The sequence below is a fragment of the Pan paniscus genome, chromosome 3, assembly GCF_029289425.2.
Source record: "Pan paniscus chromosome 3, NHGRI_mPanPan1-v2.0_pri, whole genome shotgun sequence".
In the NCBI taxonomy this organism is placed as follows: Eukaryota; Metazoa; Chordata; class Mammalia; order Primates; family Hominidae; genus Pan; species Pan paniscus.
The window spans coordinates 40,970,784-40,986,334 of NC_073252.2; the positions used below are offsets into that span (position 1 = coordinate 40,970,784).

At 37.7% G+C, this 15,551-nt stretch overlaps 1 protein-coding gene across 2 annotated transcripts in view; it reads left to right on the forward strand.

The window, feature by feature from the left end:
* NSUN7 (NOP2/Sun RNA methyltransferase family member 7) overlaps positions 1 to 15,551 on the forward strand; it is a 60,027-nt gene that overhangs the window by 39,075 nt on the left and 5,401 nt on the right. For both annotated transcript variants that reach the window (XM_003832215.3, XM_014344636.3), the window contains exons 8-10: positions 1,717 to 1,860; positions 5,494 to 5,595; positions 9,888 to 10,005. In XM_003832215.3, coding sequence (XP_003832263.3) covers positions 1,717 to 1,860; positions 5,494 to 5,595; positions 9,888 to 10,005 — 364 coding nt within the window. The remainder of the gene's footprint in view (positions 1 to 1,716; positions 1,861 to 5,493; positions 5,596 to 9,887; positions 10,006 to 15,551) is intronic.

The window sequence follows — 15,551 nt, forward strand, 5'->3', positions numbered from 1 at the left end:
CATCTGTACACATTAGAGTTTTCAAATAGTTGAGCAGTTTTTACCTACTTAACACAAGAGAATAGGAACTACTGAGGAGCCAGGCAGTAGAAGAGAGGAAATTTCTCCTTTTAGAAGTATTCCAGCTAATAAAGGAAAAAGGGTTTTAGAATTAGAATATGAGTGTTTTGCAACCCCTTTGGTGGTACCACAAAGGCAACTGAGTGGAAGAATATGATGCCGTCTGTTAAGTAGTTTTGCCTCTTTCTCTCTGTCCCCCAAAGGAAAAAGTATTGGTCTTCTAAAGATTCACTTACTAATTTACAGGAAGTACAGAAAAGAGGAACATGTTAAACTGCATTCTAGGAAAACAGCAAAATCCAGATTGTGGGAAACTCTGGCAGGGCAAATAATGAAGTTTCATTAAGAAATAAATGTTAAGAAAAAATGAAGGGAGAACCTGTAGGTGAAAAGAAATGTAAAGTAAGACTGATCAGTTGCCATGTATGTACCTTATTTAGATCCTGATTCAAACAAAAAACTTTTGACACGTGTGAGACTGTTGGGAAATGCGAGCCAGATTAGATATTTGATAATAATAAGGAAACATTTTTAACTTTCTTGATGTCGTTACATTTTAAAAGAAGATTTTATCCTTTTAGAGATATATGTGGTACTATTTATAGATTCAAAATAATAGGGGGCTGGGTGGGAGGGGCTGCATTGTACAGATGAAACAAGATTGACCGTGAATGGTTCACTGTTGAAACTCTGTGATGGGTACTTGAGAATTTATTATATTATTATGCCTATATTGCAGGTATTTGAAGTTTCCCAATAAAATGTTTAAAATAGTGGCAGGGGGCAAGAAGAAAAGGACCACTCGATTTAAAGAAAAAATAATTTAGAAAGACACAGAGAATAGGAAGAGGGAAAAATTGGTGAGGCAAGAGAAAGGCAGCAGGTGGGGCCATATCAAGAGTGATTCTTCAGCAGGTGAGGCGTGATAGCCACCGCAAAAGTAGAGGGTTGGCTGTAAGATAGGGGGCACAGATGGCTATAATGCAAGGGAAGGCAGACTCTCTTAAGCTAAGTCACAAGATCCTTAAAGGTATGATTGATATTTTACACCAGTTTGTATGGATTCTGTACCTTGGACTGGAAAGTTATAAGTGCTTCTGATAACCCTCCCCCACCTTTTTTATTTTTTTCTTTTTTCTGGAGAGAAGATAGAACATAAAAGGGGATGAAGAATAGGAGAGGGAAATAACCAATATTGAGCCCTTGCTATATAATAGACAGCACGCTAAGCTTAACTACTTTATCTCAGTCTTCACCACAGTTATATGAGGTAGCCATCCCATTTTATGAAGAAGGAAATGGAGGCTCAGGGAGATTAAAATGCACAGCTAGTAAACAGTGAAGCTGGGAGTCAACTTGAATTTTTCTGCCTCTGAAGTCCATTTCTCCCCTACTATATATCCTGCAGTTCAGAATGAGAATTTAATTTTAAATTTCAACATCATTTCAGGTGAAGGAGAAAGCATTCTATTAATAGGATTCCTGTATTAACTTTGGGTAGATATCAGAGAAGAATAGCCTTCTTTTCTAACTACATCGAAATGAATTTTTGTGAGGTTGAGGATTTTAAAATGTACAATAAATAGATACAATCACATACTACATTAAGATTTTTCATTAATATTTTACATTGAATTTTCTGTGTTTTTTCCCCAGATATTGAAATACTTCATGAGACATTTATTAACATTGACTCAAAGGATCACAGGTTACAGAAAGTTAAAGTGATTTTGCTGCTACCTCGTTGTTCAGGACTGGGTGTTAGTAATCCAGTAGAATTTATTTTAAATGAACATGAAGGTACTTGTTTTAATTTCTAAATTATTGAAATTAGTTGACAGTTTAAAATATAAAATTATTTAAAATCATTAAAATAGCATATCAAATACATCTGATTAATAAATAATAGCAACCATATATAAAGTACTTACTATGTGTAAAGTCCTTTACCTCTGTTACCTCATTTAATCCTTACACCAATCCAATAGACCAGGGTGATATTCAAAATATTTAATAATTGGAATAATGTAGGCAATCAGAAAAGATGCTGGCCAGTATGCTATTCTGAATATACCAGAGCTCTTGATGTAAGTGTTAAAATTTACTGGCATTCTATAGATGAAAATACTGAGACTCAAAGATTGATTCATTTTTCTCAGGTCAAGCAACTAGAGACAGAGCTAAGATTCAAATTTAGATCTGTTTGACTCTAGAGCCTATGTTCTAAATATGATCCTAATTAAATCATTATCAGATTATTTCAAACTCAAAGGTGTCTTAATCGCTAGGATGTATGCTTTATGAAATGAATGTCTCAGACTAAATATAGAAGCATTTACATTTAATTTTATTGGCTTTTAAATACATTTAAAATAATAATTATTTAACATTAACATTTATTGAGCACTTAGATGTAAGGCCCTGGGCGTGGCACTTTTCTTGGATTATTTCAGTAAGTCTTCACAAGAATTCTGTGAAGTAGTAACTTGTTAACTTCTATTTTACAAATGAGGAATCTGAGGCTCAGAGAAGTTAATGAAGTCTCCTAGGATCATTGGGCTAGTAAGAGGCAGAGCTTGGATTCAAATACAACCAGTCTGACTCTGAGACTGGCACTTTTAATGACTCTCTTAATCGTATTATATTGCTCCAAATTAAATGAAACTTATTCTTATCCCTTGCTTATATTGAAAGGCATATTAAATTGAAAGGTTAATTAGAATATTAGAAAAAGAAGACACCCCACAAATGTACAGAATATAGTAACTGTTTTCTGTTTCTAGCAAGGACAGAGGAGGAAAAGAAATGGAGGGAAAGGAGCTAATATTTATTAAACACAATAATGTCCCAGGCAATATTCTAGGTAGTGTTCACATACTGTCACTTAGTATTCACAATAACTTTTTGAGGATAGTGTTCTTCTAATTGTAGAGGAAAAAAACCAAGACTCAGAAAAATTAAACCAGTTGCTTATGGTCATGTAGCTAGTAAGTAGGGAAGCTGGGATTCAAATTCAGGTGGGTTAGCACATTTTTCTTCCACTAAACGACACTATCTTTAACTGGGTTTACACTGTACCACATGGAATTTTGACTTGCTATAGAAAATTTCTTTCCAGAGAGACTTCAGCCAAAGAATAACCAATTCAGATGGTAGAATGGTAGGTAGGCTGAGAAAATTTCTAGATGAACTTTAAGAAATAATCAAAGAACAATTAGTAGACACTGAAAGAAAAGGGGGAAGGAAAAAAGGGGGAAGAAATAGCAGCTATAATAAGCATAGCAGTCAGGAGAACTAGAGCTCAGAACTGTGAGACTCTGGCCTTATCCTGGGCCATTCTGAGGTGGAAATCCAGAAAAAAAATAAACCACAGAATAAAAATAAACTAAAGGCTAGGGGAGAAAGGCCCGGAGGAAAATACAAATAAGGAAAGGGGGGAAAGGAAAACATTTCCTAGGTACTGGTAATGTTTTGAAAGCCTTGATGAGGAGATGATAGGATAAGCTAAGAAGTTGTCGTATCCTGGCCGGGAGCGGTGGCTCACGCCTGTAATCCCAGCACTTTGGGAGGCCGAGGCGCGCGGATCACGAGGTCAGGAGCTCGAGACCATCCTGGCTAACACGGTGAAACCCCATCTCTACTAAAAATACAAAAAATTAGCCGGGCGAGGTGGCGGGCGCCTGTAGTCCCAGCTACTCGGGAGGCTGAGGCAGGAGAATGGCTTGAACCCCGGGGGGCGGAGCCTGCAGTGAGCCGAGATCGCGCCACTGCACTCCAGCCTGGGCGACAGCAAGACTCCATCTCATTTAAAAAAAAAAAAAGAACTTGTCGTATCCTGAAGTAAGCGGGCTTTTGAAGGAACCTGTACTCTGAGGAGCTAAAAGCCTGAGCAAATAAGGAGCTGCCGACCTAGTGACTCTGGTGGGAACGTGGAAAGTTAGCCAGAAACTTAGTGGGGGTGAATCCGAAAGATTATTTTATTAAACTTAGATACAAGGTAGAATGGAACAATAAGGAATTAGTTTTAAAAACATTTTAACATCGAAAAATATTAGAACCATTGAGAAATATATGAAGTTGGTCCTTGCTAACGACTTGGAATTATTTTAAGATAGAATTAAAGAAATAGATAATACGACTTTGGAGTATAATAATTTGTAATAGTCCTTTAACAAGTAATGGATAGTTTTAGAACAGAGGAAAAAAAATGTGAAATGTAGGCCAGGCACAGTGGCTCACACCTGTAATCCCACCACTTTGGGAGGCTGAGGTGGGTAGATCGGTTGAGGCCAGGAGTTCGAGTTCAGCCTGACCAACATAGTGAAACCCAGTCTACTAAAAATACAAAAATTAGCCGGGCATCATGGTGAACACCTGTAGTCCCAGCTATTCAGGAGGCTGAGGCATGAGAATTGCTTGAACCCAGGAGGCAGAGGTTGTAGTGAGCCGAGATGGTGCCACTGCACTCCAGCCTGGATGACAGACTGAGATCCTGTCTCAAAAAAAACAGCACCAACAACAACAATAACAAAAAACAAAAAGCAAAACCTCATGAAATGTAAAACTAAATTGGGAAGAAATGGAGTTTAATTAACCTTTAGTGATAGTACTGGAATGGGCAACAGCCACATACATGGTATAAATAATTGGCTGTCATGCTCTAGTGAGTTCTAGAGAGGCAGTATAATACAGAGTTTAAAAATTTGAGTCCTCTGGTTAGATTTCTGAGTTAGAATCCTGGCTGTCCACTTAGTAGCTATATAACCTTAGACAAGTTGTTTAATGTATGTTTAAACAATTATCTCAATGTTAGAAGGGCTAGTAATTCTTCAAGAGGTCGTTAAAATAATCTACATAAAGTAGCATTCAGTATATCTTCATTAATATTGTCAATACATATATTTAAATTATTTTTCAAAAATTAAAAAATGTAAGACATTATTTCTTAATCTGTTATGAAGACATAACATTTGCTTTTCTGAATTTTTTCTTCCAAAGTTTCTTTTGGAAAGTTAGTATTTTAAACCATATCCTTGTGTGTTCCCAGATCTGACTCTAGCCCATTCGTTTTTATTTTGGAAAATAAATCTTATTTTCTCTATCCAGTATTAGTCTCGAGACTGACGGCATTTTCTCTTCTGTGTCTAAATGACTTATATGACTACTTGGATGACTATCTCATAGCAACTTGGAGAAAAACAATATTAAATATTTTCAATATTGTTTTTGAAAAGCAATATTAAAATGAAACAGAATTAACTTTATTGTTCTAATTTTTAAGTCAACATTTTAATATCTATTTAGTTTTAATAGATATTTTCCATGAAACACTTTTATTGGTAGGCAAAATGATTGAAAAATTATATGATGATAACAATATGTAAAAAGTTTTTAATGGTGCTATATTTAAAAGCATTTCTTTTTAAAATTCAGATACAGAATTCCTTAAAGATCACTCTCAAGGAGGCATCTCAGTGGACAAACTTCACGTTCTTGCTCAACAGCAGTATGAACAGCTAACACACGCAATGAAATGTAAGGTTGTCATAGGCACCATCTTGTTAAAATAAGGTGTACATTTTAGAAATATTAGTCTTTCACGATCTATTATAATCAAGCAATGAAGTGTGAGCCATGAGCACATTTTCCAGAACATTCAGTCTTACTGCCTTCAAATAACAAAATATTTATCTTTACCAATTTAATCTGTTTTTAGAATATATGCTTTACTGTAATTTTAAACAGGTTAGCAAGCATAATTTACCAATTTTGTAATGCCGAAGTGAAATAATTATGTATATTTGTAATTGTAGTTTCAGCTTTCCTGTTTCTTCTTTTAGATTTCTTACTCGATATAATTTTTGTTGTCATTGTGCCTACCCTTAACAACTCTTCTACAGTCCAAATTTTAGTCAAACTCTTATTTCTCTTAGTGCTAAGTAGAGAACAGAGAGGTGCAATCGCAGAGAAAGCCTAGATCTCTTGATTTGAAGTTTGAGTAACAAGGCGGCACTTTGAGTGATTTATATCATTGCTTTAATCACTTCATTTAGATTTTGAGTACCACTGCCTTTCCACATATGCACACAGGAATCTAGATGTCTCTGAGAAATTAATAAGCTTTTATTAATTCCGTATATATTTATAAAGTGCTCACTTTGGGTCAGGTATTAAGCTGTATGTAAGGTGTATCAGTGTTAGCAAATCCTGACCTGCAAAGGCTTAAAGATAAATGGATATGGGCATAGACCCCATCTATATTATAGGTATAGATCTGAGTATAGATCATTCAGTAAATAAATATATAAACACACATGAGGTAGAAATAAGGCCTATACAAATCACAGAGGTCACAGCTTGCCAGGAGTAAAAGCAAAAAATAAGTAAATAGAAAGCACAGAGGAGGCTTTTTCTTTTAGTTCATATTGCTACTAAATGTTCATTTGAACATGATATGAATATGATCTAGGAAATAAGTTGATTGGAAGATCAGGAATTTGGTAAATAATAAGCCTTTTACTTGAAGCATTTTAATTAAATTTTAATTGGATATTTAAAGCTTAAAAAAGCTTCAGAAAGAATCTGAAAAGCAAAGGGATTTTAATGACATAAACTCTTTTATGATGCCAAATAAACATAAAATTTGGCAACTCTTGAGATTATGACAGTTTATGTTACTGGAAGACATACTGTAAGTCAAAACAAGTTGTATTTAATTTTCCCATAAGAAAATGCTATCTTAGGTAGTTAAGTGTGTAATCAGGGGTTTGACTCCAAATTTTGATAGAACTGACTAAAAGCCCGATTTGAAGTCAACCACATAAAAGATAATTATGTAATCTGTCATGGGATTAGAGTAAAAACAAATAAAAATTAAAAATACCAAAAGGTAACTGTGCTGAGTCCTTGTTAGTTGTGAAAATAATTTTTAAATATTTGAGCACTTATTGTTTACTTATTATGTGCCAGGCACCTGCTGCTTACTTTATATGTATCATTTTATTTAGTAATCACCAAATTTTCTTCCTTACCTTCCATGCTATCTTTGACCAGAGCAACAAGGGGGCTCGGGCACCCCTAATTCCCTTACCCTCTAAGACTCACAGCCTTGCCACTATTCTCTACTTTAAAATCGTAAGTGGGAGCCAGGCGCGGTGGCTCATGCCTGTAATCCCAGTACTTTGGGAGGCCAAACCTGGCGGATCACTTGAGGCCAGCCTGGACAACATGGTGAAACCCCATCTCTACTAAAAATACAAAAATTAGCCGGGCGTGTTGGCGCATGCCTGTAGTCCCAGCTACTTGGGAGGCTGAGATATGAGAATCACTTGTTATAGTGAGCTGAGATTGCACCACTGCACTCCAGCCTGGGTGACAGAGTGAGACTCTGTCTCTAAATAAATAAATAAATAAGTGGGCTAGGCATGGTGGCTCATGTCTGAAATCCCAGTGCTTTGGGAGGTCAACATGGTAGGATCACTTCAGGCCAGGAGTTTGAGACCAACCTGGACAACATAGTGAGACCCTGCCTCTACAAAAAATAAAAAAAGTTATCTAGGCATGGGGGCATGCAGGCTACTCGGGAGACTGAAGTGGGAGGATTGCTTGAGCCCAGGAGTTGGAGGCTGCAGTGAGCCATGATCACCTCACTGCACTCCAGCCTAGGCAACAGAGCAAGACCCCATCTATTAAAAAAATACAAATAAATCAAGTTATAAGAAACATGTCTCCTTATATCCTTTACACCTATTAATGACAATTAACTCAAGAGGCCCCGACTCCAGGTCATTCCTCATCTCCTATACTCTGGTCTCCATAACTCTCTTCATATCCCTTTGTCCACATCTCTCACTCTGTGCTCTCTAGAATTTATAGTTCCTCATCAACAAAAATTCCCTATATTTTAACTTCTTTGAATGTCCTCCCCCTTTGTAAAAAGTTCCTGTAACTTGCCTTTCCCCTGGGAACAGTGTTTCCTCAGTCTTTCCTCTCCTTCTTTTTTGAGCTATTGCCATCCCACGTTCACTCCTGCCACTAAACTGAAACGGTCCTGTGAAGATCGCCAGTGATCCCCATGCTGTTGTGTCAGTTGCCAGCCCTGGTCTACCTAGGTCTGTCTGTGGCAGTTGACAGAAGTGGTCGCTTCCTCTCCCTTCACACACTTCCATCACTTGTCTTCTAGGGCACCACCTTCCAGGCCTTCTCTCTGGCCTCCCTTTCTCTGTCTCCCTTACTGGGTCCTCTCTGTCTCAACACCCTGTTTAACATGGGAGTGTGCCACAGTCCATGCCTTGGATCTTTTTTCTCTGCCTATACTTATCCCTTGGTGATTGTATCTACTCTTATGGTTTTAAACACCTCTATGTGACTCCCAAATCTGTATTTCCAGTCTAAACTTCCTCTTGAAACTCTAAGCTTATATTTCCAGCTGCCTTCTTGACATCTCCACTTAGGGACTCATAGTCATCTCAAAGCTAACATGTCTAAGGTGGAAGCTCTGATCCTCCTCCCGCCATACTTGTTCCTCCCACAGTACTGCCATTTCAGTTAATGGTAGTTGTAGCCTTCCACCCGCTTAGGCTAAAAACGTTAGCATTATCCATGATTTCTCTTTCATACCCACAGCCAGTCTGTCAGTGTATGAGGTAGGTTCTACATTCAACTTATATCCAGAATATATCCAGCTACCTCCACCACTACCACGGTGTCCAAACCACCATCACCTCACACTTGAATTACTGTAATGACCTCCTAATTTCTCTGCCAGCCTCTGCCCCTGCCCTCTGCACTCTATTCTGATCTTGTTAAAACCCATCATAACCCAAGTAAAAACCTAAGCCCTTCCGGTGGCCCACAAGTCCCTGTACTATCTGGGGCTCAGACCATGCTTTCTGACTTCGACTTACTACTCTCTCTTCATTCCCTCTGCTCTGATCAAACCGGCCCCTTCACTTTCCTGGAACATACCAGCACCATGTTGACTTCAGGCCTTTACACTGTCTGTTCCTTTACCTTAGAATGCTTTTCTCTAAATAGCTCTGTGGCTGGTTCCTTATCTCCATCTAGTCTACCCACAGTTTGCCATCTCAACAATGCTTTCTCTCACTGCTCTATTTCACACTATTTCTCCTGGAACTCTCTATCCCTCACCCGGCTCTGCTTTTCTCCATAGCATTGATCACTTAACAGTACTATATAGTTTTCCTATTTATCTCTGTCTTACTGTCTTTCTCCTCTACTAGAAAGTTAGCTCCACAGGGGCAAGGATTTTTGTTTGTGTTATTGTATCCCAAAGCCTAGAACAGTGCCTGTCTGGCAGGTGGTAGGTGCTCAATAAGTATGAATCAATGAGTGAATTGCAGGTGGTAGTATTACCTCATTTTACGGATGAAAAATTTAAGACTTTAAGTAATTTGCCCAGGTTCATACAGCAGTAAGTGACAGAACTGGGATTCACCTCTAAGTCTGTCTGTTTCTAGAGTCCTTTAAACTATTTAGGCAATATCGCTTGTAGAAGAATGGGCAGAAGTATCAAGTTCATGGTAACCTGCAGTATTTATTTCTTTGTGTTTATAACTAAGTTGGCCTCATTTTTTGTTGAATTTTCAATTTCCATACAATCCAGTTAGAGTGACTTTACTTATTGGCCACAGACTAAATTACTAAGACAAGCTTTTACTTTAAAGGGGAGCCATTCAAGCATCTGGGGAAATTATTCTCATCAAAACCATGTGGTATTAGTATCAAATAGATGTTTGGAAACATAGCACATTTGTATAGGATTGTTAATACAGTTGTTACAGTCATTGCATCTTCTTCTAATATAGTTACTAAAGCTCAAGCAGTTGTTTACTGCACATGTTCAGTTTTTCCAGAAGAAAATGAAGCTGTTGTTAAGAAAGCACTGGAATTTCAAGACCCTGGGAATAAAGGACAACCTTACAGGTAAGAAAAGGAAGGATTCTTCTAAACAACTCAAACAAATATTTTTTAAAAGGAAAAATATTATTTTCTAAGTTGTATAAAGACATTGTACTTTTTAAAATTATACTTTAGTATGATAAAATTGCCTGACTTCTTACAAATTTAACAAAGATTCCATAGGGCCTTTTTCTTTTTGTTTCTTTCCTTTTTTTTTTTTTTTAAATGGAATCTTGCTGTGTCACCCAGGCTGGAGTGCAGTGGCACCATTTCGATTCACTACAAACTCCGCCTCCCAGGTTCAAGCAATTCTCCTGCCTCAGCCTCCCAAGTAGCTGGGATTATAGGCAAGTGCCACCACACCAGGATAATTTTTGTATTTTTAGTAGAGATGGGGGTTTTACCATATTGGCCAGGCTGCTCTCAAACTCCTGACCTCAGGTAATCCACCTGCCTTGGCCTCCCAGAGTGCTGGGATTTAAGAAATGATATGGCTGGCCTGGTGCGGTGGCTCACACCTGTAATCCCAGCACTTTGGGAGGCTGAGGTGGGCACATACCTTTACCTCAGGTGTTCAAGACCAGCCTGGGCAACATGGTGAAACCCTGTGTGTTTAAAAAAAAAAAAAAAAAAGAATATGATATGGCAAATGTGGAGGAATATTGATTTTATTTCAGGCAAGCCATGATTAATGATTAATCTATAGCATAAAAGACACAAGTAATATAAAGACAGAATCCATAATTCTATATTGGTTTGAGATTTGAGCTCAAATTGGAGAGTACATATATTGAAGATGTTTATAACTACTTGTTGGGGATGCTGCCAAAAGAAATTATGCATTACCTAGGGAATTATACCAAGAATCACTTCTTAGTACCCCAAAGTGGTAGAATTTAGAGTTGAAAGCAATATTACATGTCATTTAATCTCATCACCTACCTGTTGCTTGTATTTCTTTTTAATATCCCAGAAATATTCAGCTCATTTTGGACTTCAGCTGTCATGATAAAATTTGCAAATTTGTAATTTTTTTTGTTCCCCATTGTAAAAATTTCACATTACAGAAGTACTAACTTAAAACGAAAGCCTTTTTCCAAATGGCATCGTCTTATATATAATTGTTCTTAACAATTTGATTTATAGTCTTCTAGATTTTTCCACCACCATAGAATGTGCATATTTTAAGATTTAATCGATATTGTCAAATTACTACCAAGACATTCACTCTTATAAACCTGTTTTCCCACAGCTTCAGAAATGCTGAGCTTCATCAGACTTAAAATCTTTACTCACTTGTGGGGTGAAAACATGAGATGTCGTTACTGATTGTATTTTCATTTCTCTATTACTGAGGTTGAGTATGCTTCCTGTTTACTGACTGGTCAGTGTACTGTGGAGTGGTTAAAAGTAGGGATTCTAGAGCAGTGGTTGTCAAACATTTTTGCTCAAATAATCCTTAAACTTTTTTTTTTTTTTTTTTTGAGTCAGAGTCTTGCTCTGTTGCCCAGGCTAGAGTGCAGTAGCACGATCTCAGCTCACTGCAACTTCCACCTCCTGGGTTCAAGCAGTTCTCTTGCCTCAGCCTCCCAAGTAGCTGGGATTACAGGCACGTGGTACTTCACCTGGCTAATTTTTGTATTTTTCATAGAGACGGAGTTTCACCATCTTGGCCAGGCTGGTCTTGAACTCCTGACCTCAAGTGATCCACCTGCCTTGGCATCCCAAAGTGCTGGGATTACAGGCGTGAGCCACCATGCCCGGCCCCTAAACATTTTTGAATAACTATATATCTTATTCTTTATTTTAGACTTAATGTCTAACATTTTCATCATAAGTTTAAATAGCTGCAAAATATATTATTTCTGGAATATTATATTACATATGTGTTTTAAATATATTTCTGTTAAATGTTTGGACCTGCAGATTTATTTATCTTATTTGATTTATGGAAAAATGCTAAATTTGTTACCTATTTTATATAACCAGTTCTCATTGTCAAAACCAAATTTACCTTGTCAGAAAAGGTCTGACTTTATTCTTTAATTCAAATAATCATTAATATTCTTTTGTGATTTTCTTCTAAATTTAAATTCTAAGATAGATATATAGAAATAAGGAAGGGAAAGGGAGGGAGGGAAGAAGTGAGTGTAGGAGGAGAGGAAGGGAGAAAGGGAGGGAGGAAAGAAGGGAGGGAGGGAGGAAGGGAGGAAGGGAGGAAGGAAGGAAGGTTTGCTGAGTTTGATACCCTCTTTAAGATTTCTTACCTAAACTCTTGCATTGCCATGGGAGAAGAGGGCCACATTCCTGAGTTGTCCCTTTGTTGGCATCCTGGAGATGTTAACATCCCAGGACAATGGACTATAACAAGGTAGTGACAGTTATACCTTTTTTGTTAAGTGGGAGAAGGGTATTGTGAATGGTGAAGTGGCTGTAAAAGGTGGCTGTGAAATACAGTTAATGATATTACCTACATCATTAGATCCTTGTGGAGATTGAATATATTAACACACGAGCAGTATCTGGCATATAATAAATGTTCAATAATTTTAAATTGTTATAGTTGTTATTATTTATTTATAAATTTCATGTTCATGTACTTTCCCACTGTTTTCAACTGGATTATTCTTTTTCTTCTTTTCACATGTCTTATTATATATTAGGAAGAGTTGCTGTTTTCATATGAATTACAGATATTTTTCAGATTATCTTATTTTTAAATAAATACTTGAATTAAAAATTTGCTTTATAGGTTGAGCATGGTGGCTCACGCCTGTAATCCCAGCACTTTGGGAGGCTGAGGTGGGTGGGCCATTTGAGCTCAGGTTTTCAAGACCAGCCTGGGCAATGTGGTGAAACCCCATCTCTACAAAAAAATACAAAAATTAGCCACGTGTGGTGGTGTACTCCTGTAGTCCCAGCTATTCGGGAGGCTGAGGTGGGAAGATTGCTTGAGCCCAAGAGGTCAGGGCTGTAGTGAGCCGAGATCGCATCACTGCACTCCAGCCCGGGTGACAGAGGGAGACTCTGTCTCAAAAAAAAAAAAGAAAAGAAAAGAAAAGAAAAAGTAATTGCTTTACAGCAATTTCTGTGTAGATATTTGTATCAATGTTTTCCTTATGGATTCTACATTTTGTGTTATGTGAATTCCTAGCTTATGAATGCTTTGATCAGTTTTCTTATAGTACTTTCATAATTTCATCTTTTTTATATTTAAATAATTGAGTTTTCTGCTGTTTATTTTGGTAAAAGAGTCAAGTATGGATCAAGGTTTATTTTTTCCCCAAATAATCTTTCCTTGGCCCCCGTTCCCCTTTGGTTTAAAATGCCATCTTTTAAAATTACGTTTTAAGCCCATATATACTGTGTGGATCTGTAATTCTATTCCATTGATGTTTGGCTCTTTCTATACTAATATGACAATGCTATAACCACTATAGTTTTAAGTGGGTTTCTTCTCAAATTTTATATTATTTTTTTGTTACATAAACCCCACCCACAATCCAAAGATGCATAATGAAATGGTTAACAATTTCCTTCCTATATCTTGCCACTTCTAGTCCTAAAATATCCCATTAAAGTGATGAAGTAGGGTTCTGGAGGTCCCTTGATGAGCTAGGTCCCTTTTTATTATGTGATGGTCTGGAGGGACACTTGGAGAGCTGGGGCAGCAAATAGGAGTAAGCCCAGAAATTTTGATATTTTTACTGCTGATACAGCCACACCAGCATGTACCAGCTGAATAGCAACTACATGGATATGTATGTTTGTTTGTTTATTTGTTTTTTTGTATCACACCATAAACTTTTTTATTGAAACCTACAGTAGGAAATACATTTTATATCACAACTCAGAACACAATTACATATATTTCATGAAAAAGTAAGTACCTTTTACCCTGACACTTTGTACTGCATTCTATTCTTTTTTTTTTTTTTTAAATTATACTTCAAGTTTCAGGGTACATGTGCACAATGTGCAGGTTAGTTACATATGTATACATGTGCCATGCTGGTGTGCTGCACCCATTAGCTCGTCATCTAGCATTAGGTATATCTCGTGCTAACCCTCCCCCCTCCCCCCATCCCACAACAGTCCCTAGAGTGTGATGTTCCCCTTCCTGTGTCCATGTGTTCTCATTGTTCAATTCCCATCTATGAGTGAGAACATGCGGTGTTTGGTTTTTTGTCCTTGTGATAGTTTACTGAGAATGATGATTTCCAATTTCAGCCATGTCCCTACAAAGGACATGAACTCATCATTTTTTATGGCTGCATAGTATTCCATGGTGTATATATGCCACATTTTCTTAATCCAGTCTATCATTGTTGGACATTTGGGTTGGTTCCAAGTCTTTGCTATTGTGAATAGTGCCGCAATAAACATACGTGTGCATGTGTCTTTATAGCAGCATGATTTATAGTCATTTGGGTATATACCCAGTAATGGGATGGCTGGGTCAAATGGTATTTTTAGTTCTAGATCCCTGAGGAATCGCCACACTGACTTCCACAATGGTTGAACTAGTTTACAGTCCCACCAACAGTGTTAAAGTGCTCCTATTTCTCCACATCCTCTCCAGCACCTGTTGTTTCCTGACTTTTTAATGATTGCCATTCTAACTGGTGTGAGATGGTGTCTCGTTGTGGTTTTGATTTGCATTTCTCTGATGGCCAGTGATGATGAGCTTTTTTTCATGTGTATGTTTATATTATGTTATAGATATACATCAAGTATAGGTAACTATTCCTATTTTAATAAGCTTTTTGAGATGTAATTCACATACTATGCAATTCACCTTTTTAAAGTGTACAATTCAGTGCCTTAAAATATTAATACATTCATGAAGTTGTACAACAATCACCATTAACTTTTGTATATGATAAGAGTTAGGAGTCCAAATTCCTTCTTTGCATGTGGCCATCCAGTTCTCCCAGCAACACTTGTGGAAAAGATTATTCTCCCCTATTGAATGGTCTTGGCACCCTTGTTGAAAATCAGTTAGTTAATCCCAGCCTGGGCAACATAGAGAGACCCCATCTCCACAAAAAATCAGCCAGGTGTGGTCGTGCCTACCTGTAGTCCTAGCTACTCAGGAGGTCAAGGCTGTAGTGAGCTGTGATTGGGAGACAGAGCAAAAGCCTGTCTAAAACAAAAAGAAAGAAAATAGAAAACCCACTAATCATAGATGCATGGGCTTATTTCTGGACTCTCATTCTATTCTCATTCTATCCGTTGATTTATATGTCTATACTTAAGCCAATAGCACAATAAGAGGTTTTCAAAATCACTAATGGGGCCGGGCACGGTGGCTCACGCCTGTAATCCCAGCACTTTGGGAGGCCGAGGTGGGCGGATCACCTAAGGTCAGGAGTTCGAGACCAGCCTGGCCAATGTGGCGAAACCCCGTCTCTACTAAAAATAAAAAAATTAGCCAGGCGTGGTGTCAGGCGCCTGTAATCCCAGCTACTTGGGAGGCTGAGGCAGGAGAATCGCTTGAACTAGGAGGCGGAGGTTGCAGTGAGCCGAGATCACGCCATTGCACTCCAGCCTGGGTGACGGAGCAAGAC